The sequence below is a fragment of the Dermacentor albipictus genome, chromosome 10, assembly GCF_038994185.2.
Source record: "Dermacentor albipictus isolate Rhodes 1998 colony chromosome 10, USDA_Dalb.pri_finalv2, whole genome shotgun sequence".
Lineage (NCBI taxonomy): Eukaryota > Metazoa > Arthropoda > Arachnida > Ixodida > Ixodidae > Dermacentor > Dermacentor albipictus.
Window position 1 is genome coordinate 94920583 of NC_091830.1, and position 26085 is coordinate 94946667.

General features: G+C 44.5%; 1 protein-coding gene across 1 annotated transcript in view; it reads right to left on the reverse strand.

Moving 5' to 3' along the window:
* Positions 1-25207, reverse strand: part of LOC135909547 (PRKC apoptosis WT1 regulator protein-like) — a 60668-nt gene extending 35461 nt beyond the window's left edge. The window contains exons 1-4 of the mRNA XM_065441522.1: positions 24468-25207; positions 18000-18176; positions 7125-7168; positions 3541-3736 (exon numbers count right to left, since the gene is read on the reverse strand). Of these exons, the coding sequence (XP_065297594.1) occupies positions 3541-3736; positions 7125-7168; positions 18000-18176; positions 24468-24794 (744 nt within the window). The 5' untranslated portion in view covers positions 24795-25207. The remainder of the gene's footprint in view (positions 1-3540; positions 3737-7124; positions 7169-17999; positions 18177-24467) is intronic.
* Between the last annotated feature and the right edge of the window lie 878 nt (positions 25208-26085).

The window sequence follows — 26085 nt, forward strand, 5'->3', positions numbered from 1 at the left end:
TTTTCAGAAATCCCCTGCTTACTGCTTATAGCTTCAATGTAAAAATATTTCAGTAGAGTATCGTTAAACCATACCCACTTAAACAGCAGTTTCATTTCAAAAGTAGTAAAGTCAAATCACCGACTCAGCGGCCATTGAACATCATGTGTTTTGTATGTGCATTAATCGTACCAGCTTATTGCGTACGTATGGGTTAACACGTAGTGTTTCCACTTTTCATTGCGCAGACACGGCTGTGCATTGACTCCATCTGGCGGCCCGGCAGAACAACAAGCCTCAGAGATCAGCACAACGGGCCCCCTGTGCATTTGTGCGAGAAGTGTCATCAACATCAACATCATTTCGGTGCCGTGCGAGAGAACGTTGTGGTGTCGTGTAAGCGACAACTCGCGTCATGCCGAAACTCGGATAAAAAAGACACCGGGTGCTCAGCATAGAAGAAAAATTAGACATTGTTCGTGCTATCGAATATGACACGAAAAGTTGGCGCTGACACGCGACATGGGTCTACTGTTGACTACGGTGTGTGGCATCTGCAATGCAAAGAAGTTGCTCGGCAGCGCTGCTACGACCGTGAAGAGATGTTGGCTACGAGGTTCGACTTTTCGACATTGTTGCCTCTGTTGTTGCCGAAGTGTCACCTAGCGACAGTGATAAGGACAACATGGAAAGCGACAGCACGGGTGATCCAGGCCCGACAGTGGCAGAACCTGCCCATTACGTCAGCCTCATCAATGCAATCGTCGCGACGAGAACAGCACCCCGCAATGAAAAGGCGCCCCGCGACTTTTACAGTGCTACCGTTCCTGTGCACGGAGAATATGCAACGCAAACGAGGAATCTGCCATGCGAGTGTTTGCCGAGAAGAGAGAGCTGGCTGAGAAGCTGGCTCACAGCTTCAGCAAGTTTGAGGCCACTGTCGTCGCTGCTCGGATGCGGCGGCATCAAACGAAAATAACACGTTTTGTCGCGCAAAGTAAATAAATACTGCATGAACCTTTACACAGACATTCTCCTGGTAGGCACAGGCCCAGCTTCAGGATCTCCGATCAATGCTCTTTCTCAGGCCGCACTGTGGAGACAATATCTGTGGTCTCTTCGAGGTTCATCGCAGCAAATGTGTTGTGCAGTGCCCTCACCTTGTGTACCTCGTTGTTAAGGGTCGGTGTAGGGTTGCGAGTTTCCTTCACTGGCCAAAATGGTGCACTAAACTGACTTGGCTTTTGGCTTTGTCTTGGAATACGTAAGTGTGAGTTGCCCATGAACCATGCAGGCAGGCATCTCGCGGAAATGCTTTTGAGTGATAAGTAAAGAACAAATCTGTTTTCTGTGCGCCTGCAATTCCAAATCAAACATGCGACAACTCCAATTACAAAGTGCGCAAGCATGGGCGTGTGGCAGTACTCTCAAACCACCATGGCGGCAGCCCACCATAGAGTAAAAAAAAAAAAATGTCTTATTTAGCAGATGTCGAGGGCTGACAGCACAATATTTTTTTTTTTCTGAAAGTCATAGAAGGTTGCAGCACCTCCAAAACAATGATACATGGCACTGGGTTCCAAATAGGGTCAGGGTGTCTACCAAGGTGACATTTACAAATTCCCTGATTTTTCCAGGTTTTCCCTGAGCACCTTTACAAAATTCCCTGAATGAGCCAGAACTTTGTTTTAATATGTCAAGACAGGCTGACACCACGTTGCACCAATGCTGTCACTCTCTAATAAGCATGCTGAAACAAAAAAATGACATTCCAATTTGAATAGTAAGAAGTAATATCTATTTTATTTAAAAACAAAACAGAAGGACGGTGTTAGTAAAATGCACAGCGAAAGAAATGGTAAAACCCATTCCAAATTGAGACGAACATTTTCAAATACGAATGAAAAGGAGATGCATACATGAGTAAATATTTTTGAATATGAGATATTTCTATCAACTGATAGCAAGCTCATCGGTATGAGGCCTGAACTTTGTCACAATTAAGATTCTCTCTCTGCAGCTGGGAAGTCAACCTCAACAGTCCTGACATACTCTCAGCCCGTACACAACATCTCAGTGTTGGGTTTCATTGCTTTAAAGAGTTTATTCTGGTTTGGATGAGGGACACTTGCATCTCGGCATCAGCTAACACTGTTTTTTGAGCTCAAGCTCCTTCAAAGAGGCGGCGGCACGCTTCCTTTCCCGTTAATATTCCTTAGTGCGCCGGTCCTTTCGGTTCTCATCCTCCTTCTGCCACCACCCTTTCACCCCATGGATCATTTGAAGCATCCTCTTGGTCAGTTGTACAGTCAACGTCCCATTTTCGAACTCGCTAGGGGCCGCAAAAACATCCGAAAAATATGGCTATACGAAAAAAAAAAATGAATGCATGTCTTTAACTGCCCTTAAGGGCTAAAATTGCCACAAGCAGGTCCGAAAAAACTCTTAGAGTCTGTCAGTACACTTATTAGGCATATCGGTGCTCGCACTTTGACATGAGACGGGGGTGCATGCGTGTATAATTAAGGAATGCATACTGTGTCCCGTGACAATTGCCCCTTCCCACCCTTGTTATGCTTCACTGCCTAGCACTATTGTACTGAGGCGAAACTAACTTTTGGTGACTGGCATTACACAACGCGCTGTGCTCTGCGAACTTCGAAGCCAATCGCGAGGATCACAAAGGCGGAGTCGGTGCCATTGCTGACAGCGGCGAATTCTTTCAATGAAAAACACGGCACCGCTAGGCAAGAAGCTTCTTAACAGCGAACGTAGAAGCAGCTAGGCTTAACGTTACCGCAGTAGTGGCTACGGCTGCCAGCGGATCTGCGTGCGAGAGTGCCAGTTCGAGGCGGCGAGATAATAAAAATGGCGGCGGTGGTGGCTTTGATTAATGCCATTTCAGAACTGCAGTCAGGGCAATATACATTGACTATATGGAGTATGTGGTGGTGCCGCAAAGTCGTGCGAATTATCGGGCATGTCCGAAAAATCGGGCGTCTGGAAAATCGGCCGTTAACTACTCTGGCAATACATCGTGCCGATGACACTGCGTCAATGACGATTCTTTGCGATTCCTCTTTTAGTGGAGCCAGCATTAACACGACTTTCGTTCCCTTTCACTAAAGTTACAGGTAATTTTCCCTGATAGAAGCACAAATTCCCTGAGTTTTCCCTGAGTAATTCCAGACTATTCAAATTCCCTGAGAATTCCCGGTTTTCCCGGTTTTCCGGTCGGTAGACACCCTGAGGGTGCCTTTTTTTTTTTTTACTGTTCAGTCGCTGGTGACCTCAGACAGTTGAATAGAGGAAATGCACACAATATTGACAATTATTATTGTGCGGCAGAATTATGCCTTATATATTTACAAACTCGCAAGTTAGTTCAGCAAACAGATTGTGTACGATAACAAACATTCGGCTCGGGAATCGCTGAGGTACGCTAGCGGGGTGGCTGTGACATTGTAAGCCGAGTGCTGGACTCTAGTGTTGTGACAACGTATACTCAACAACCAATGCATAGGCAAGAGAATAAGAAACGTAGAAAGAAAGGATGCACACCCCAAGCGCCCTCTGCAGGGCCTCCTGGTTCACCCCCGTAGAGTCCTCCCAGTCAGCCACCCCTCGAGCTAAGGAGGAAGACGGCAGCGGGGCCAGCGCAGTAGTCCCCTGGGAGCTCAGGTTTCCCCCGTCCGACTGGTTCACAGCACTGTCGTACTCCTGGTTGTCCTCGTCGTCGGCATCCCGGTCAGAGGGGCTGGAAGGCACGTGCGACCATACAACCGAGCACGCTGTCCACATTGAGCAGACGAAAATATGCACGGACTTTCTTTCTACAAACACAGCACATTTCCATCCACTGTCCCGACCGCACGTAATCTCATTCATGATGTGCAATTGCATTGATGGAGGTTGGCGACCACAAAATTTGCTCGTAATTACAGCTGTCCACATTACCAGTCATAATAATGAAGCACAGCAATATGTACATTGCACCCCTACTGCCTTAAAAGTAATTTATTACATAATTGACAAGTTCCCCTTTTATATGTGCAGATGAAGTCACGTGTTTAAACTTCCAGATGGTTCCAGTCTTCAGCCAATAAAAGCGTACTGTGGCGATGCCTGCAGCAATGAAAAAGGTTTTCCACATCTGCTGCTTCGTCACTCGCCAACACGTCCAGTCCCAATCTTGTACATAGACACAAATACTTAATAAATCAGATGGGAGGATGCCTGCCGTGGCAGAGCAATTGCTAAAGCACCACACACTTAATGAAATTATGCACGAACCTAATGCAGTTGCTATTAGTGAGTAATCATCAGTCTACACATTTGTAAGCAAACTGTTTGTTAAGTAATTTAAACAAGAGAATAACTAAGTGATAGTTAAACAAGCCAGACACAGGTAAAATAAAGTTAGCCTGGAGTAGTGGGAGAGCTCTGAGTAAAAGGAATTGTTGGTGATTATGCAAGTAGCCTGGTTCTGTATATGTGTTGAATAGATTAGAGGCGACACTTGCATGTGTCTCCCTATGAAGCAATACGTAGGTGGGATGACTGTGAATGAACGCAAAGTATAAAGACAATAATGCATTTTTAAAAACAAAAAATGCTCGTGATTTAATATGTGCTCTAGTGCCGAAAGCGGTTTCTTGTTTAACCAATGCAATAAGATTAGCCAACTTCAAGTTAGCATCTAATTTTATGCCAAGAAATGGCACACAGTCTGCTGCAGGAATATGGTGACTGTTGAGGGTTACTTGGGGAATACAGTGGTACCCCATTCATACGTTTTTCACCAGACCGGGGAAAGAAAACGTAACAGCCGGGAAAACGCAACAGTGAGGAAAGCTCCGAAAATGAATGAAAAAAGTGCAGCTTCAAGTATAGACAATTTATTTCCACAGATTGCGCTTAGGACTTAAAGAAGTCTAGAATGGTGGCTTGCCATTTCTTTCGCTCGCAAGAAATCACCACACGTTTCTCAATAGCCTGGAAGGCCGCATTGCTGTCAGCGTCGCTGTGAGGTGCGACGTACCTGTGGAGGAGGTCCAGAGCCGCGACGGCTTCTCCAAAGCTAGGATTTGGCAACTCCCCGGCAGGCTCGTGCTCCTCGTCGTCACAGCGTCACGGCAATGGACGAAGGAATCTCCGCGGGAAATTTCACCCTCTTTGGCGTAATCATGCTAACGTGCTAACGATTCTTTAGTATTGATGCGGAGTGCACGCGTCCGAGCAGCCCGGTTGTGCGCAGCGCGGCGTGGGAGAAATGCAAACAAGAGAGGAAAGCTAGCCCGATAGGCGGAGCAACGCCAAGAGCAACGCCAACTTCCGGTTTCACTTTTGCTTCACAAAAAGTGACGTCAGGGCCTCTCCTGAATTCCCTTACTCCGTGAGTCAACCCGTCCAACAACCATGCGGTGACCGTAATCACAGTGATGATAGTGAGAGCATTTTTCACGACTGGCCACTTAGTGGCGGCCTCTCGAACAGGCATGCGGCTTCTTGCAGCCAGTTCCATAGCCAAGCCCGGCCAAGCCCAGCCAAAACTCGTCAAAAGCCAAAATGGCGGTTGGAGCGCGTTGCCTATTTAGCCCAGGCGGGTTCGGGGTGCTAAGTTGCGACGTATCATGCGGGAACGTTTTCACAGCTACTACGTAACAGCGGGGTTCTTTATACATTAGATCCTATGGAAGCTATGCTGGGACCGCATGAAAATGACGTAGCAGCCGGGAAAACGCAGCAGTGAGGAACGTAACAGCGGGGTTCTACTGTATGAACTGAGTTTTGACAGGGTTTAAAATTGAATGATTTAATAGACACCATTCTAGAACTTTTGCTAGTTCATTGTTCAATTTAACAACTAAGATTGTTAAAAACTTATCCGACACGGAAATAGTGGTATCATCAGCTTACAGAATAGTATCAGGAAGGTTAAGAAAATCAGGTAAGTCATTAATATGAATGCCACACAACAAGGGTCCAAGTACTAAGCCCTGTGGCACCCCTTGACTAGTAACTTCTGACACGGAATAAGTGCACCTTACACAGACTTTTTGCTCACAGTCAATTAAGTAATGTTTTTAAAATGTTAAAGCTGGGCCTTAAAGATTCTAGTTTGGCAAATAAAATTATATGATTAACAGTGTCAAAAGCATTAGTAAAATCTAAATATACTGAGCCAACGAACTTACCACAATCAACAGAAAACCTTATGTAATCGGTTAATGCTATAAAAGCTAAGCTGGTCGAACTGCCAGGACGCAAACCAAATTGCCAAGGTTTCAACAATTTAAATTTTGTTAGGTAGATCTCTATAGGTCTCAGAAATAATTTCTCAAAAAGTTTACTAATGGAGGTCAAAATAGAGATAAGGTGATAAGCACCTGAGATTATAACCTTTTGCATATACAGGAATTAATTTCGACTTAAGCAAACTAAGATACCACATTTAGAAATGAGATTAATTATGCTGCTCAGGGTTTCCTCAATAAAAAGGGCAATAAGCTTTAAGCGATAGGCAGAGAGATTATCTAGACTTAGGCTAGTGTTTTTCGATTCACTATAGCAAAACAGACCTGATAGGCCGAGATAGGCAAACGGCTAAGCGGATAGGAAGAGGCTATCAGGCTATTACTGTATGCTTCATTGAAGTGCTAATTTCTGAATGAGCTGGCTATACAAGATGATTCAATGAATGCTTCATTTTATAATTTTGTTTCATCAACGGTTCCACTAGCCTGGGGTAATTAAAGAAGCAAACAAAGTAAATTCGGCTCCCCCTTCAACTTTGTTATAGCGAGGTTTGTATTGCAAAATAAAGCGTCCAGAAAAGGGCAAGGAGAAGGCTTTCTGTTGAAAAGAGAACATTTGCGAGAAAGGTGACTTCCCACTCTGCTTGCAATATGCGGGCATGACTGCAAAATTTGGCTGAGATGTTCACAGCAGCATGTGCTAACTGTGGACTGCTTTTTAGCCAAGCCGAGGAGGTGGTTCAGGGCCCTTTAAAGGCCGAGTTCTGTGTTTCCAGAAAGCAAACACTTTACAAGTTCGGCTCATCAAGCTCATCTCCCACACAAAAAGGGATAAATGAATGAGCCGGTCATTAATGCTGCGTGTGTTTGCTAAGGTGTGGTACTCACCTCTTGGTGTTCCGGCACTTGCACGGTCTGCCAAATGGCCTCGACTGCAAAAAAAAAAACACATTCCATGAGAACAGTGCATGGCCAACTACAAGATCTCGCTTTGTAGTAGTACTGATACCGTTTCAGCAAAGCTGCAGAGCTGGCCAATGGTCTAATTTTCTTACTGATACAGTAAAGCATCATTAAGTTGGCCCCAGTTAATTTGGAAATTTGCACCCACTGTCTGGTCTTGTAAAATACGGTCATAAACCTATGGCACGAAAATCTCATTAATTTGGTCTTATTTGGTCATACTTCGGTTAATTTCGACCGTTCGCTGAGCTCAGAGGCACGTGAGGTACATAAGATCAGGTGGCACTAGCGGGTGTCCCAATTGCACCACCAGCATGCACCAATCTCAAAGGCCATACTTGCTAGTGCTGAAAGTGCCAAATGGCCAGAAATACCGTATTTACACGATTGCAAGTCGACTCGAATGTATGTCGACCCCCAAAATCACATGCCTAAAAAAAAAAAAAAGTACGAGCGCATTTCACACCAGAAATTTATTGCCGCAGTTGACTACTCATCGTCACTGGAGCCGTCCTCACTGGTGCTGCTGCCATCATAGCTGCTGCGGTCCCACACCACATCGTCATCAAGTGTGAGTCCACATTTAGCGAATGACCGCACCACATCGTCACGCGGTACCACCGCCCACACAGAGAGGACCCATCCGCACAGAGTAGCCAAGGACGCCCTCCTCACAGGCCCGCCGCTTGGGGTAAAGTTAGGATTTCCTCTGGATAGCCAATCGTTGTATTCACAGCGCAGCAGGTCCTTAAAGGGCTTGTTGACCCCAACGTCTAGAGGATGAAGCTGCCTCGTCAAGCCACCGGATTACAAGCATGTCGGTGAGGTGGCCCCGGAAAGAGTCCAAGACTAGCAGGTTGGGGATGTCTCTGTTGAGGGATGCCACCGGCGTCAGGAGCCCCACCAGACGGTACCATTCCACTACCATATCATCCGTCATAAATCCCTTTGCATTCGCCTGTACTACAACTCCTTTGGGAAGTACTTCTATAGGCATTGTCTTCCTCTTAAACACGATGTACGGGCAAAGCTTGGTGCTATCCGCCAAGCATGACATGACCGTAAGACGCAGCTTTTCGTTGCCCGTTGTTCGTAGGTTTACATCGCTTGCTCCCTTATCCCTCACTGCTGTGTTACTGGTATACGGGTGTTACTGGTATACTGGTATACGGTATAACTGCTGTTAAAGTATACGGGAGTCTGGTCGGCATTGCAGATCTGGCCGAGCAAATACCGTCGTGAGTCGCGAAGTTTCAGGAAGTGCCTATAGAAAGCGAGGACCTTATCCTCGTATGCGGCCGGCAACTTCTGGCACATGCTGGTGCGTCTACGTAGGGAGGAGCCAGCCCTTTTCATAAATTTAGAAGTCCAGGCCCTGCTAGCTTTGAATTGAGTCCACAGTATCCCTGCTTCCGAAGCGAAGGCACGGGCTTGTTGCGTGACCAATTCACACGTGACCAACAGTGATCGATCGCACAGATCAGTCACATACGCCGCAAGCTTTGTCTCCAGCTCTGGAAAGCGTCCCGACTTAGGCCCGCAAAAACCACGGCGCTTGAAGTCGCATTAGAAAATTCACTCGTGCTGAAGCCGCCACGGCTGCACCACACGTTCACTCACTCCAAACTTGCGTCCTGCAGCGCAGCTGTTAGTTTCCTCAGCATGGAGGATAGCAGCCCGTTTGAATGCTGCTGTGAACAAGCTCCGACAGTTCTTTGGAGCACTCATGACAGGCACGACGGTTCGGCACAACAGAAGCACACAAGTGACAATCACGTGGCGTCGAAAAAATTGCATCTCAAAGAGAAGCTCTTCCGTCAACTACCAATACCCCCCAAACAGTGACTTTTACATCAATGATCGATGCTCCCACAAGCGCCTTCGCTTGCGGTGCGTGCAGTAAATGTTTCTTAAAAAAAAAAAGCTTCTGTACAAGCTCGTGAAATAACCATATACTGTGAGTTGAGCGTGGAACTTTATTCGCAAGAAGAACACATTCGCTGCGAGATGACAACCATCCAAGCAACTGGAAGCGACCAGTACCACACTACGGGACACCAAAACAAACTACATGCGGCTGACGAAAGCGGCCACATGCGATTTCTTTTACCTCGTGAGGATTTGCATTCAAGGAGTGTTTTGTTGGTCTCTAATAATAAAATGAGTATTAGCGGATTCCTTGATTCAATTCACAGCGCTGACGTAACCATGATCATATCACATTGTTCAATACATTTCCAAACTCGATCGTGGGAGGTTTGTCGCTGTAGGTACGTTGGCCAATGGGCCCAGATTGGGAGCGCCAACTTTCAAAGTGGGCATCGCCTGTATTGACATCAAAATGCATACAATACAGTAAATTAATGCGCTACGCTTCTACCGTAACCATGGCAACATGGGTACAAAGTTGTAACCACGCCGTAGCGTCCCTGATTTCTCGTTCCTCTTGCCGTTACTAGCGGTTCACGGTTCGGTTTCGATTCTAAGTCGACCCCCCAACATTGGATTGTCAAATTTGAAAAAATGGGTCGACCTAGAATCGTGTAAATACGGTATGTTAAAGCCACCATGTTTATTCATTACTATTCTAGACAGAAACCTGTGTGTGTCCGAAGACATGGTAGCTATGACGTACTTCTGGCTTTGCAATCGCTTTTGACGTTGGACTCCACCTCAGCATCACTATGGTTACCAGCATGGTAGTTATTGTTCTATGCTAGCTATCCTATCTATGCAATCGACAACCAATAATTCAGACTCTACGAGGAACGTAAATAAATCTGAACTATAAAATGTCTGAAAAAAAAACGAATCTATAAAAAAAAAAACATTTTATTTGCGTTTTAAAGCCCCTGTGCAAGGAAGAAGGGGCCGATTCGTTGCGGCACACACTTACACTTACGCACAACCAAGTATGCCTTTATTTCTGTGAGTTTTGCGCTATCGCTGTATGCCGATGCAACGACTGCAAGGGCTCGAGTCAGGCCCACATGAGGAGGCCCCAGATCACGTCACACATCATCATGATCAGAGTTAGAGTTGTTGTTTGATGGGGGAGAACTTCCTCAGTTATTTCGCCATCGTTCAGTTCAGCACACAACACCGCTTTGTCGAAGTCTGCAAAATCTTCAAATGTAACCACGGCAGAAATTGGCACTTTCAGCCTAGCAGGACATCAACGATATATTTATGCTTGTTGTAGTAGGTAGCAGTTCAGGCTCTTCAGTCATGGAGTCAGGCTCATTTGGACTGCGACTCAAACTGCGAGGGCACTATTTTCGACAGGCCATTTGCTATGGCCTGTGTATATCGGTCATAACAATGAGAAGCTGCTGCACCGTCAATTTTTGCTTGTTTTCCATGGCGAAATAACCCGGTTACTACAATGCCCTGATGCTGCATTATTGGTTATAACAATGAAGTCTGGCTGGTGGTTGTGCATGATAAAATATAGTGAAATGCGAAATCCTTGAAAAGGAAAAGAAAAAGAGAAATTCGAGCCGCTGAGCGACGACCCTGACAGCCACCGCGTGCTAATTTTCCAGCCTTCTCCGCACAGCTCTCTCCCGTCGCCATTCCACCCCTCCAAGTGTGCTGTGCCCATCACTCTAGGCTGCACCACCCTCTAAAACACAAATGGTAAACACCAACTGCGCTGCTCCCAGATTGCTCACTGGCTCACCATTCAGCGCAGTTATACAAAGCGTTTAATCGCTCGCGTTCGCCTTTGTCGGTTGTGTTGAAATCGTTCCTGGCTGCGTGGTTTCCCAGTCTCGTTTGACTCACTGCCGAAACGGGAGATGTCTGATCCGCCCGCTGATCATCGGCTATGCACGACGTTGCCGGTGAAAAGAAAGCATGCAGCTATAGGTTTGGAAACGAAGTGCTTCTAACCAATGAGGCGATCGTCGCGAACATGCTTGCATCAGAAAGCAACAGCGATAATGGCAGCGATGATGTGGAAGGGCAGGCTGCCTCAACGTTGTCATCACAGGAGGTCCGGCAGATGATTCGGTCCCCCTGCGGTGCTTCGTTTTCACGAGGAACCTTCCGCTGCACTACGTGGAGCACCTGGATGCCTTAGAGAAGGATGCTGGCAAGCTTTGCGTAAAGCATGCAAGGCTGACGGACATAGGGCTTTAGTTTTTTACTTCTCGTGCAAGCCAGTGAGAAGTACGTGGTGGCATGCTTGTAGCAACCTCACCCCAACATTTCTTGTGGATTTCTCAAAATAACAGGCTTCTGGAGCCACCAAAGTGATGCTTCAACGGAGCTCGCATATCGCTTGCCACCTGTGACCCATCTTTGCAGTTGTTACATCAGTGCCGTTCTTTAACACCAACAGCCACGGCTTGTTACATGCGATCGGAGCATCCAAGAAGCAGTTGACCCTTTAAGGGTAGATTTTTTTTGCCATATGCAACCGCCCAGGGTTGATTTTTTCATTGCAGATTCTAATACTTCTGAGGGACCTATTTTGAAAAAACTTTAATGCAATTTTTCTAGGGTGACCGTAAAATGAGAAAAAAATGCTTTGTGTTGGTATATATGTACTGTTTATTCATGAATTAAAAAAAGGAAAATAAACTTATAAGAATTAAAAATTTGATGCATTGTTATACAAACAGTTCAAGGCTTATTTCGCAGGTTTCAAATGTTGATGCTCTTACACTAATATTTACGTCTATAGTGCAATCAAACTACATAGGTGAGCGCACTCAAGAAAACTGTGTGGTTGTGTGTCTTTCAAAGAAGCAAAATGTATGAGAAACTTCCGCTAATCTTCATCTTATCGTCAACCAGCGGCAATTAGTTTCCGGGAGTCTTAAAAAAAATAAAGAAGAAGAAAGCAAATGCATGCACGGTGGCATCCTTCCTATGCGCACCCCTGTGAGCACTAAACGAGCGAGAAAGAGGCGGTCGCCCTTTGAGCGATTAGTAACAAGATAGCCATCAGTTCTGCGAGTGCAAGAAGCCGAACCCGCCTGCAGAACAAAACCCAAACCGCCGCATCCCCGCACGTGCGTTAATGCGCAAGCGGTAGTATATAAACACAGCGGAGCAAACTAGCTCTCAAACAAACCGTGCAATGAAAACCGAGAAAGGGAGCAGTGAGAAAAAAAATTTCATGTATTCTCACATAGTGGCAGCACATGCCAGGAAAAAAAAATGAAGAAGTTGGCTCGCTTTTTAAATGTACAGACGGCACCGTCAATATATGGCATCGACCATTTTTGACTTGTTTGCAGCACCATATATTTACGTCATTGACCCTGAAAGGGTTAAACAAGAGAAGACAATCAGCAGCCAGACGGAGGAAGGTGCCAGGGAGGGGCACCGGCCTCCCCGCCATTATAGTTTTTTTCACAATAGCTATGCCATCCCCTTATTTTGTCTTTCACGCAACCAGTTATAACAATTATCGGTTATAAAAATGAAATTTTCGGTCCCTTGAATATTTTTATAAGTGGGTTCGACTGCATAAAGAAAGGGGTCCGACAAGGAGACACAATCTCTCTAATGCTATTCACTGCATGCATGGAAGAAGTATTCAAGCTATTAAAGCGGGAAGGCTTAGGAGTGAGGATCAATGGTGAATATCTCAACAACCTTTGGTTTGCAGGGGACATTGTCCTGCTCAACAACACTGGGGATGAGCTGCAACAAATGATTGAGGACCTTAAAGGGACACTAAAGGCCAATATCAAGTCAAGCTAAAGCTATATGTTAGTGCTTGATAATCTCTAAGGTGCCAATTTTATAGCGAACAGAGCCTTAATAATCGAGAAACTGAGGTAAATGCAGGACATGATTAGAGACTCCCCCGGGACATTCAAGTACTGTCCTGATGATGAAAGCACTAGTAATTGACCACTCGTTGCAAAAAAATATCATTGTATTGTAAGATGAAATAAAATGCTACTTGTTCAGTTCTATTTCATTTATAGAAAATAGAACTAATTGAAATTACCTTTGACAATGACGCAAGCGGTCGAAAGACTGTTTTCACTCGACTATGCGCCGCCCACGATTTCGCGTTTCAGCGGTTTTGTTATCGCGTAGTGCTGTGCTTATTTTGCTGGCTCGCGAAATTCGCACAAACTGCAAGTAGCAGAGAATTCAACTGCCATGTGATGTCGCAGTATGCCCAAACAGTCTACGCCAGCTGATGAAAAAGCAGTTACAGTGGCAAATCCATTGCTCTGCCTTAGCTCAGTGCTGCCATCTGTCGGGCGCCATTTTACTCACCGACGGCAGCAAAGTGTGGTGGAGGCATATGCAATGTCACCACTTCCCCAGTTGGGTGGCGGGAATTTGAATTTTGAAAATGGTATTTGGACCCTTCAGATGTGATTTTCTCGTAAACCAAGCCCTTTCTTCGCACGAAACAAGCGTTTCGAGGTTTCTGGGATCAAATTTAAACAGTCCACGTCAACTTATTATTTGCCTTTAGTGTCCCTTTAAGAGAGAGTGTAAGAGAGGGGTTGAAGATTGATATGCAGGAAACGAAGATAATGATCAATAGCCTGGCAAGGGAACAAGAGTTCAGGATTGCCAGTCAGCTTCTAGAGTCTGTGAAGGAATAGCCAAGTTTACCTAGGTAAATTACTCACAAGGGACACTGATCATGAGAAGGCAATTTACAGAAGAATAAAAATGGGTTGAAACGCATACGGCAGACACTATCAGATCCCGACTGGCAGGTTACCATTATCATTAAAAAGAAAGGTGTATAATCAGTGCATTCTACCAGTACTACCATATGGGATAGATACTTGGAGACTGACAAACAAGCTTGAAAACAAGTTAAGGACAGAGCAAAGAGTGATGGAAAGAAGAATGTTAGGGAAGAGACAGGAAGAATGTTGTGGATCAGAGAGCAAATGGGGATAGCTGATATTTTAATTGCTGGGCAGTTCATGTAATGCATAGGTTAGATAACCGGTGGACCATTAGGGTTACACAATGGGTGGCAAGAGAAAGGAAGAGCAGTAGATGACGGCAGAAGACTAGGTAGGGTGATGAAATGAACAAATTCAAAGGTGCTAGTTGGAATCGGTTGGCACACGACAGGGGCACTTGGAGATTGAAAGGAGAGGCCTTTGTTTTGCAGTGGATATAAAATAGCCGACACAGTAAACAAAAGCTTGAGTACATGTTGCTCTGTATAGGCAGAGAAAAAATACAACGCAACTCTCCTGAGTGCAGTGCACACGGTGGCGCGCGTGTGGTGAAACACGCTGTCCACAGTAATAGCAAACTGCTTCCAACACAGCGGCTTTGTCTGTGACACTGATGCCTTGGAAGCCAGGGATGCGGATGTTTACAAAAATGGCAAGGAAGGTGACAGTTTCTTGGACAAAACTCCTGCCTCCGGACGTCCCGCTGGACGAATAGACACAGATCAACAGTGACATTGCCAATGCTGGTCGCCTCAATGACAATGAAATACTTGACGATGTACTCGGTGACGAAGACCCCAACTCTGATTATGAAAATGCACCCATCATGGATGCATGTGAAGTGCCGCGTCACACTGCTAAAGAGTCCAATGACACACTTAATGTGTTGGAGGCCATCTTTGCCGTTTCTCCCGACAGTCTGCGCAGATTGCACCACCTAAAATAACTCCAAAAAACTGCTTTCTGCGCTAATTTCTCGCACGAAATGAGCAACAGTAACCAGTTATTTCAAGAAGTAAAGGTATGTTGATGTTCAAGGCACTCTTTGAGTTATTTATGTCATCTTGTTAATTTGGACATCTTTTCCGTTCCCTTGAAATCCAAATTAATGGGGCTTTAGTGCACATTTACTACTACAATGGTGTAGATGCGTTAATGCTACCAATATAAGCAAAGGGAACAATGACGCCTACTCGGATCCTGAGCCTGCCTGCCTGCCTGCTCTAACAAGGTGTGAGCACTTGCCCTGGTTTGGCATTTCTGCGAGAATGCTGTGGCCTCTGCTGCTATGTGGAATAGTGCGTCCTCTCTCAGGCAGCGAAGACATTGAAGCTAAAGAAAACTTGAGACTATTTCATGCCCCAGTAAGACCAAAGCAAGTTGATTTCTTCAATAAAGAGCTATTACAAATAGCATCTGCTTCTATGTCGTCTAATTCATTAGAACATTTATATCAAATTACGCCCGATATCAAACGCATAGGCGTTATTTTGAAAGTTCGATATTTATTTTATTTTATTTATTTATTTTACTGTACCCTCAAGACCGAAGTATTACAGAGGGGAGTGGGTAAAAAAAAAACATACACAAGTAAATAAACAAAGCAGCAATAAACAACAAATGTGATTAGTTAATTGCATCCGGGAGTAATGATGTCTGATAAGGCCGCACGAAACTTTGAGTTGTCCTTGATTGCGACAACTGCGCCGGGAAGGTGGTTCCATTCCTGAGAGGTCCTAGGAATGAATTATTCGTTACAGGTTCTGGTGCGGCACTGAATGATTCCAACCTTATGGCTATGGTCGATGCGAGAGGAAATGTAGGTAGGAGGTGATATTAGATTATCGCGTAGGTACGAATTGTGGAAATATAGTTTATGAAATAAAGCAAGGCGAAAGCACTTACGCCGGGCTGAGAGAGGAGCAAGCAGCAAAAAGTTTTTCATGGCAGTTACGCTTGATGTACGGCTGTAGTTGCTATGAATGAAACGTACGGCATTGTTTTGGATTAGTTCCAGTGATTGAGTAAGGGTTTCGAGGTACGGGTCCCAGATGGATGAAGTGTACTCCATTTTACTCCTAATAAGCGTTTTGTATAGAATTAATTTTAATGATGTAGGAGCAGAAGAAAAGTTTCGGCGAAGATAACCTAGCATGCGATTAGTATTGTTAATTACGTTGTCGATGTGCAACGACCAGGAAAGTGACGAGGTTATGTGGACGCCTAGGTATTTATACGAGGTTACGACCTCCAGGGGAGTATCATTAAGGTAATAGTTCACTGGAGGAATATGGCAGCGAGTTACACGCATACATTTACATTTACTTACGTTAAGTTGCATTAACCATACGTCACACCAGTTAGAGATAGCGTTTATATCGTCTTGTAAGAATCTGTTATCAGATTTGTCCGAGATTTCACGGAGGATAACACAGTCATCTGCGAAAAGGTAAATGTTAGAACAAACGTCATTGGGTAAGTCGTTAATGTAAATTAAAAAAAGAAGAGGGCCTATAACAGATCCTTGGGGCACACCAGAGTCTACAGGATTAGATGAAGACATATGATTTTCAACCACAACATACTGTGACCGATTAAAGAGAAAATGTTCAAGCCATGCAAACAGGTGAGGATCAAGATTAAGTTTATTAAGTTTAAATAGAAGTAATTTATGGCACACTTTGTCGAAGGCCTTGGCGAAATCAAAGAAAACACAGTCTGCGAAAGAACCTTTGTAGATAATAAGATGAAGGCTGTGAGTAAAAGAAAGAAGTTATGTTTCACATGACAAGTTTTTTCGGAAACCATGTTGTGCTTTTGTAAAAAATGAATTATTGTGTAAGTGCTTAGCTGAATGTGAGTACAGAATATGTTCAAGAACCTTGCAAGGAATGCTTGTGAAGGAAATGGGGCGGTAATTGAGTGGCGAACGTTTGCTACCGGACTTATGAAGTGGGACCACCTTCCCGACCTTCCAATCTGTAGGTAGCCGATGGGTATCTAAGGATTGCTGAAAAATTTTCGAAAGCAGAACAGATGAATAAACATCTGTTCATATAACTAGGTTTGACTGTAGTAAATGATTTAAGGTGTTCTGACGCTTGCCAGTATTTCTTCTGGTATTTAGAGGCTTTGATTCTATGATTAGAGCGTGGAAAAAATGACAAGTTTAAAATGTCACGTCCGTACTCATTTAACCCTTTCAATGTCAAGAACATGTCTCACTGATCTGGGTGTTCCCTCAAAAATGTGCCAGTGACAAATCTCACACGTTGTCTCACTCGTCCAGGGATTTCCTTTCGCGTACAGAATGCCACGGAAAAGTGGCACTCGTTCCATTATTTCGGTGTTAATGCTACACTATTGAATAATATCACATTTCCAGAAAAATAATGTTTTGAGGGTGCAGTTGGCAGTAATGAAGCAGGCGTGTGACTCCCTTGAATTTTAAGAATGACAGCACGGAAAGAGATGGCTGCAGAAACGACGGCCGCCTTTGCAATGCTGGGATCGACGTTTTTTTTTTAATGCTTTATTCATCTCAGATAAACAATTAGACCAGGAAAGCTCTAGCGAGTTGTGCTTGGAGCATCAAATTATTATTGAGGATTGTGAAGAAGCTTTAGAGCTACTGGCAACCTTTCTTGCATGGACATGACTCTACCAAAACACTTTACTGACGGCACTTTTTTTATTTCTTTTCCACGCGGTTCCGCAATAATGCTTTGCATGAAAGATAACAAAAGCATACTTGTTCCGAAAAACATTCGGCTTCAAGTATGGACTATTTCTGTGGCCTTGCCTCTGCAACTCAAGAACAAGTGAAAAAATTTATGGCAAAAGACAGCAGAAGATATCATTCGAACTGCTGATTTTGTGAAGATGAAAGCTGTTCACAATGAATCAGTCATGAAAAAAATTGGGAAATTTTGGTGGTTTTCTGAAAAAGAGAAGTTAGCATGAAAAAGACGAAGCGCCTAAATTTAGAGGTTTTCAGGGCCCTAAATATTGTGTTTCGATGCTCAAGGCGTCTCCAAAAGTTTCCAAGCACTGCTAAGAACCCCGCAGAAGCCAGTATCATGTTTCACAGCAGAAACTCTGTCCCCAGAGGGCGTACCTCTTGGAAAGCTGCTGTCCCTGTCATGGTGGCTCCACCCGATGGCACTGCGGAAGAAGAGATGGCATGGGACGCCCCGTCCTGCTGGTGCAGAGCCTCGTTGAGGCTGGTGTTGCGGCGCGTCTCGGCTGACATATTCAGCAGCTCTTCATCTTCACCTGTGCTGCCACCCGTACTCTGCAACAGTCACGACAGCTGTCACTGTTGACAAGGGCATGGAAATACGTCAAACAGAAAATAACAATATCAAAACAATAACCTTTGCAGTGCAGTACAGTATACTGTTTGAACAGCAATCAGGGCGTCTAAGAACCCGGCGCTGTACAAGAAAATTTGGTCATGACGACTATGCAAGAGTAGTGAGTGGAAATAGCATGAAAACCATAGGGCATATTTTGTGAGCATGCTGTGTCCATGCAGAGGTCAATGAGGATGTAGCAACCTTGCCCGAGGCCTTGAGCTTTAAGGATTACAAAGGTCACTGAATCTGTTATGAATATTAGTAAAACATGGCTTAAATATTGATGGCGTTAAAGCGGGAATATGAATAGATTTTATGGCGATAAATGTCTATCAGATTCAAAGGTTTGTTAACATGAACCATCGGCCTTAAGGGCCAGTTGTAAGTGCAGGAGAACAGTAAAAACGAAGAGCTTGGTAGCATGCACCCCCACCTCATTTCAAAGAGGATGCACATAATATCAATCAGTGCATCAAGTTATCCATCCAGTGACTGTTACTTTCCTGTGGCTCTACTTAAGTCTCCTTTTTTTTTTCGGTCATGCCGAGAGTGCTGCCAAAAACATGTTCTCGGAAGGAACTGTTTAAACCACATTATCACTAAAAATAAAAATCTGTGATAGCACAGCTGTGCAACATGAAATTCTGTTGGTGTGTTGCAAAGGCAAAACAGGCAAACGTGAGCTGACCTTCATTTTCGGCTCCTTGCCCAAGCTGTGGGAAAAACATTTTTTCCCCCATTTGTGGTCTTCACGCTTTTGCTCGCGCCTACACGCAAGTCCTTGTCTTTCAGCGCTCATTTTAAAAAAATTCTTTCTGTACATTGCCCACTTCTGGTTCTAATAAGTCTAAATAATGCTAGCAAGAATGTATACTGTTGAGCCTCATTAAAACGAAGTTGCTTGTGGCACAAAAATACCTGTTATATCAATATTTTCTATAAGCTTATAATCATTACACACTGATATTTTTGGGAAATTATATATATATATATATATTTGTTTCAATATATGCAATAAATAACTATACTCATGTTTATTATATCAAAGTGCGACTGTAAAGTGATAGATAACACAAAACATGTGCTATCTCTCACTGTTCATACATTGAAAAATTGTTTGGACTGTTTAGTTTTCTGCTCTTCTTGGAAAAGTGGACACCACGAAATTCTTTGCTTGCCTTTGAATAATCTTTCCTATGTACTGTCATCATCATAAGACAATAATAGTCTAATAGTATAGTAGTCTTAACATCAAAGCCAGTGAGGGTTCTAAAGTGCAAATAGTCTGTGTGCACGTGCTAATGAGGAATAATGAGATGGATCAAGTGAACTGCCACAAGTTCAAGGCAGAATGCATAAACGGAACAGATGAACAAAAAAGGAGACAAAAATTTGTGTTGCTCCTTCATTTACACCTGCCTATCTTGCCTATCTTTTCCTCTTCTGCTTTCCACTAATTGATGTTGTCGAATTTTCTGCCCAAGGGCTGTAAAATCAGGCGCCCGGTTCCTTTGCCTGTGCTAATGAAATGCATCACCTTGTGTGCGGTGCATTGTGGTCTAAGTCAGTTTTGCACCGAAAGAATCTAAAACAATTACTCGCTGGTTCACTCAATGTCATCCTTGGCTCCACTGCTGCAGGTCAACATAGCACCATCGACATATCATACTGTCATGACACCTTGAGAGATTGTAATGCAATCGACATTGCCATCCAAGCATAGGCCACCCTCAGATGCTAGTTTCTTTTCATCAATACTTCTATGATGACTGACTTATGTTTCATGCAGAGCTAATGCAGGTGATGAAACTGTGCTTTTGTTTTGGGTGTGCCAAGCTAGGTGAGGCCTGTCTGGAGAGGCACTACAAAAGAAATACTACCTAAACCAACAACTTTTCTTATCCTATTTTGTACCACTTTATTCAAACAACACGGAATCCCAAGACCTTCTGTGAAGACAACCGCCCAAAATTTATTCACAACACATTCAGAATAAACAAAATCGTCATAGCTTGTGAAGAACTATAACTACAAGCTTACAATAAACTATCTTACTAAATTAACCTTAGCAATGACTGCATCTCTTCAAAAGTTTACCGATAGTGAAAAACTGTGTTGAAGTAGTCTTACAGGAGTAAACAGCAGTTAGAACCTGTAATCATTTTTTGGGAAGTGCAGGTAAGATACAATAAGAACGATGAAGTTCCAGAAGGTTCCCTGCCTTTAGTCCGTCAGTGTTCATCAATAACCAAACATAATACTATTATCAAAGAACCAGAGACTCAATTTGGCAATAATTCTTAACATGTTTACACAAAATTATTGTAATACTTAAATATCAATGCCCCCCCTCATATTATACCACAAATAGGAGGATGTGAGGAATATCTAAATAAACAAACAATTGTCATTCCAGGCAGAGTTCCCTGACTACACAGGTACATAAACTTTTGCCCTGCTCTTTTTCTTTCCCCGTAAGGTTGAGCAGCCAGGTGCACAAACTAGAGCGTTGAACTGTGCAGCACATAAAAGTTTTTATGGGGGCCTAGTATAAACGAAGATCAACGAAGAACACTAGCTTTGTTGTCTCGAAAAGCAATTTGCCATCAGCAATAAGCAACACTGTTCTCATTTGCGGTGTACTAAAGGATTCTCTATGCGGCAGCATAAGGCCTTCACTAGGCTTTTAAATAAACAAACATAAGCTAGGCAGCATAAAGGTAGCTGCAGGCGTCAGTGAGGTCGTTGGCCCGCCAGCACCTTCTACTGGTCGTGACTCATGCGGCAAGGGGCACAGCTGCAAGGCTGATTTTTGCCAGTGCTGTACGACACGTACAGCTTTCCTGTTGTCAAACAATGGGACAGCTTTCTTTTCTTTCTTTCTTTCAGACAGAAAGGCACTGAAAGCCATCCTCGTATAAACTATGTGACAGACTTCAATAATGCTGTTCCAACTGCTACCAATCTGTAGCACGTACAAGACAATACTTAAAGGGACACTAAAGTGAAAAATGATTTCTCCTGCATCAGTAAATTACCATTCTACAAACCAAAAACACCCCTCTTACAATGATAAGACATTTGGTAAGCCAGAAAAAGCGCAAGAACGAAATACGGGTGGCAACACCTACTTAAGTTCCTGCACCTGGGGGCTGTGACATCTCGGATTTTGATGGCATCTTCTAGGGCCTACTAATTATGTATAGCGGTACAGATTGACTACATTGTGTTCTAAAGGAACCAAATATTAAACATGACAAGTTTCGGGAACTTTTATTTAGCCAATGCGGCCCAAATGCGAAAACATACTTTGGAATCCATGACGTCACACTGACGTACCGGTGCTGAGGTGTCAGCGCGTAATTCAAATCTGATACTTGGACCTTCATTTCCTCATCTAATAATCAAACTATTTTTTTTAAATGACTGCCTGCAGGGTCCTCAATGAATGCTTCATTAGTCTGAGCTGATTTAATGTTTCGCTTTAAGGTTCCTTTAACAGCAAAGCAACAGTTAAAGGCGAGCTGCAACAAACTCTCACTTTGGCTACACTGCTTATAAGTGAGTGGTATATACCACTCAAGGAATCCAGGCAATGCCGTGGGGCTGGTGATTGTATAATTTTCTTATCAGCAGCCTTGAAACAGCACCTAAGCAGACGACACGGGCACCTGGTGGTTGGTTAGTGGTATGACGAAAGTCCCAGTATGTTGCCTTCTGGATTTTTTCAGTGTGCTGTGGGCCTATTGGAGGTCAAATGTAACTTCTGGCAAGTAAGAGGAGCATTTATTAAGTGTTGATATTAAAAACGACTATATTTGCTAGCTTTTTTTTTTTACGCTTCCACTCGCATTTCAAACACAAAATTTTGCACACAGGCTGTCTGGCTATCAACACTACGTATCAACACTAACACTGGTTGTCAGCATTTTTTGAAGTCTTCATTCCTGTGTGGGATGACCACCGGTGGGTCACTCGTCATAGTGCTTAGATGCGTCATGACCTACTGGCGAGTGAGCGGGAAGATGTGCTACAATTGAACTTCATCAAGGTGCAGACAGATGGCACCACAATGCACTGGACCAGAAAAAACACAAAATTTTTTTTTCTTTTGATTTCTAGCAAAGGTGTCGCTTGCTCGCTTTAGGAAAGCCCTGCATTAGCCACACAGCAGCAATTACTGCTGTGACTCACTGGTGATCCATGCTGCGGTGGAAGTGTTAAACTAGGCTTTTACCACGGTCCTGAATTTTGTTGCAGTTGGCCTTTATGTGATCATGTTAATATTACTCAAACTTTCTGTTAACAAATTGGTGAACTTATGTAAACATGCAAATCCTTTTTCTATGGATGTCTGTATTGCCTTTGTAGCAATGTACAGTTGAGTATGAAAGTCTGAGGACCACATCAGCACAATGTTTCGGTTTCTTCTGTCCCAACTAAACAACATGAAAGTGTCTCAACGCATGATTACATAGGTAAAAGAGGCACACGAAAGTTACCACACTTGATTACAGCCTGCACGCCTAGGTTGCGGGGGGAAAAAAATGCAGGGCATCTTTAGACTTTTGCACAAGCTGCACACGCATTCTGATCCAAAAGATGGCTCTTCCAACAGTTTCGTTCTGTACCATCAGGTATTCAAATAAGAATGCCAGCTCAACACATCTCCCGGATGAGGCATCCTAATAGTATGGTTGCATTCTGCACATTCCCAGAACCACTACCTTCCGGCAATCCTTTTGGGATATTTTTTTTGCACACATCCAGGGAATGGAATGTGCTTCCTGCTAATAGTGCTATGATCGTCCACCTGTCATGCATCAAGACTGCCATTGATGACGATCGAACACACCCTAAACTTGAGTATCTGTCATCTGTCTGCAACCCATATACTCGTTTGCTTCCTTGTTGGAGTCAATCCAGAACCACTCTGCTAAGTTTATTGCAGCAAATTACTCCTTGACTTCTCGTGGTTCACATATAATAAACTCTAAATCTTCTAGATCTTTCTCTGCGATACTGGTTTCTTGTTTATTTGTTTCACAAAATATATTTTGCTAATGAAAATTTTAAACAATTGATTTTAATTCATTCTAATTACATGTCACCATGTGTTAATCATAGACACAGTCATTCAAGCTTCAAAATCTAATCTGTATTACAAATCGTTTCTTTCCAGTACTAGCAGGGAATGGAATCATCTTTCAGCCTTCATTGTCCCCATTCAAGATGCCCCAATGCCTGCAGTTTGTAATCACCATACACCAAACTATTCATTGCTTGAATTTTGATGACTTGTGTACTTTTTGTTGTTATACACTCCATTTTGTAACGTCTGAACAGTTCTGAAAGTAAACTAACGAAATGAAGTCATGCCAGCTAATGTGAGCACAATGCATCCACCCCATGTATCCCTGACTGGGACATTCAAGATATGCTGAGCAAATAAATACACAAACAGCGTAAACAGCTACTTGCCAAACAGGACCTGTTTCCTGGCCATTGGCTCCTGCTACACAATGCTGTTGTCACTGAGGCAAGACAACCTCCAACACTGACGTACTAGATGCCACTTGAGATGGTAATATTGCACAAAATTAAGAAATGTCTGGTCAACCCCAAAGCCATCTTTGTGTACAAATGGCAGAAGCTAAGGAACTGTGGCATACTGCTTTGCCATGTTTACAATCTGAAACACCATGGCAAAAGTCAGACTAGAATCTCTGGAATGATAACAGAACTGCACTGTCAAATGCAATTCCTAGATGCTCCAGCTATTTAGCATATGACAAAGGGCAAGTGTAAGGAGTCATCCATGTTCATAGCGACCTAAAAGAGGCAAAACGTAGGCATGACAACAACGCGTTTGGATGACTGTGGTTAAACTAATTAACGCAGCGTCGGGCGTCCCGTTCTCGAGTACAAGTCTCGCGCTTTACATCCGATACTCAAAACGCTCTAGCCGTCAAAGAAAAGGTATTTCCGCGTGCCGACAAGTAATACAGAAAGCATCACGTGTCGCTGTCACCATTTTACGGCGTGGGAAGGGGCACTGTTTCGCAGCCCCTAAGCGAATGACAGTTAAAGCCGTCGCTTCGCCGATCCTTAGCAAGTCGCAAGAACACTTGAAGCTGCGGCATCATTTTTTTCTTTTTTACTTCGCCAACGATCACACTTCCACCCGGTGCAGGTGTCATGAGAGAGTGAGCATGCGGATCACCGACCTCGGTGGACTGCAGGTGGACCACTCCGGTGCTCCGCCGCTTCTCGCGAAGCTTTCGACGCTCTCGCTGCGCCTTGCATTTGTTGGCGTGGTTGGGCCGTGGGCATCGCTTGTCCTTGGCCCGAGGCTTGGGCGACGCGTCGTGGTCGCCGCCTCCGCATTCGAGCGCCAGCGACCCGAGCTCGCAGTCGGGCGCCGACAGGTCCCGAACCGCGAGCGGCGCGGCCGTGCGCGTCACCGCACGCGCCGTTCGGATGCGCGAACGACGCGAACACTGCACCTCGAGCTCGTGGTCGACGTCCTCCTGGCTGAGCGAACTCGATGCCATCGCTAGAAGACGTGCCGTCGTCGTCCTAGCCGTCGTCCGCGATGGTACGGAGCGTGGACTGGCCGTACTGCTACAGCTGCTAGGCCTAGCTGCTGTCAAAGACGTGATGCGTTTGGCTGCGGCTGTGCTCCCGACGTCGCCGTCGACGCGGAGGCTGCCGCCGCCGAGTCCTCGCGTCGTCAGTGCCGCTCGCGGCAACCGCGCTCGCCGATCGTTGTCATGGTTGCGTCGTCGCGGTCACAACAAGCACCGAACGACACGGCGCACCGACACCACGCTAAGCCAAGGCCGTCGCGTCGCACAAAGCAGGCGAGATGAGGCGATGATCTCATCAGCTGGGTCCGTTATGAAAATATGTGCCAGTAGTTTGCCCTTTGGGTTAGTAGAGGCCGCCACAAGTCAAGGCCCCCGAGCATATGCCATGAGTATAACTAGAGCTGAGAAGTTAATAGTGGCAACAGAGAGCACTACTATGAATGTAAAAAACCTTCGCGTCCAGGAGAACTTAAGAAATGTAGCGGCATCTCTCGACCTATTCCTAAAGCAAACATGTTGAAAAAATATTGAGGACACGAAACAAAACACGAATGCATGGCCTCCGAGGTTGGGCAGCGCGCGCTAGCGAATCTTTGAGGCAATGCCTAGTAGAGCTTCTTTTTATCAAGGCTCGCGGTAGGCGCTTGCTTCGGTAATTTTCACTTGAAAAGGCAAACAAATGCCCCACGAAGAGTGAATTTGATAAAGCTGTAAACACAGAACCACTGTTATACTGTACTAAAATACGAAAAAGTGAATCATTCACTGGTGCAAATCTTGCTTCGATCACGTCATCAAGCGGCGCTGTCCGCAGCAGGTGTGCTACATCCTCGGGAACACAACTTGCGCGTAGGCACGCTTTGCGCGTTATTTAAGGACCGCATAAATAATATGTACACTCTTAGACAAAGGTACACCCTTTTGGGTGTATATCTGCCACACGACGATAATCGTCATCTGCTTTGCTTGCGTTTCCTTTCTTGAAAACGTCGCGCCCGCTACTTTCCTGTCGGGAATGCAATGTCGTGCTGACAACGCGCATGCTGTTCGTTAGTAGTTAGTGGGAAGTACCGAGCTCGCAGCAATAAAGAAAGGAAATGCGGACAAGACAGATGACGTTTATCGTTGCGTGGCAAGATACAACCCAAAGGCTGTAATTTTCTTTTAGCGTGTATGCGTCGTAGATCAGATGTCTGCTTCCGTGTTTACGCTATATATCGCTAAAATACTAAAGAGCCAAAGAGACGACACAAGA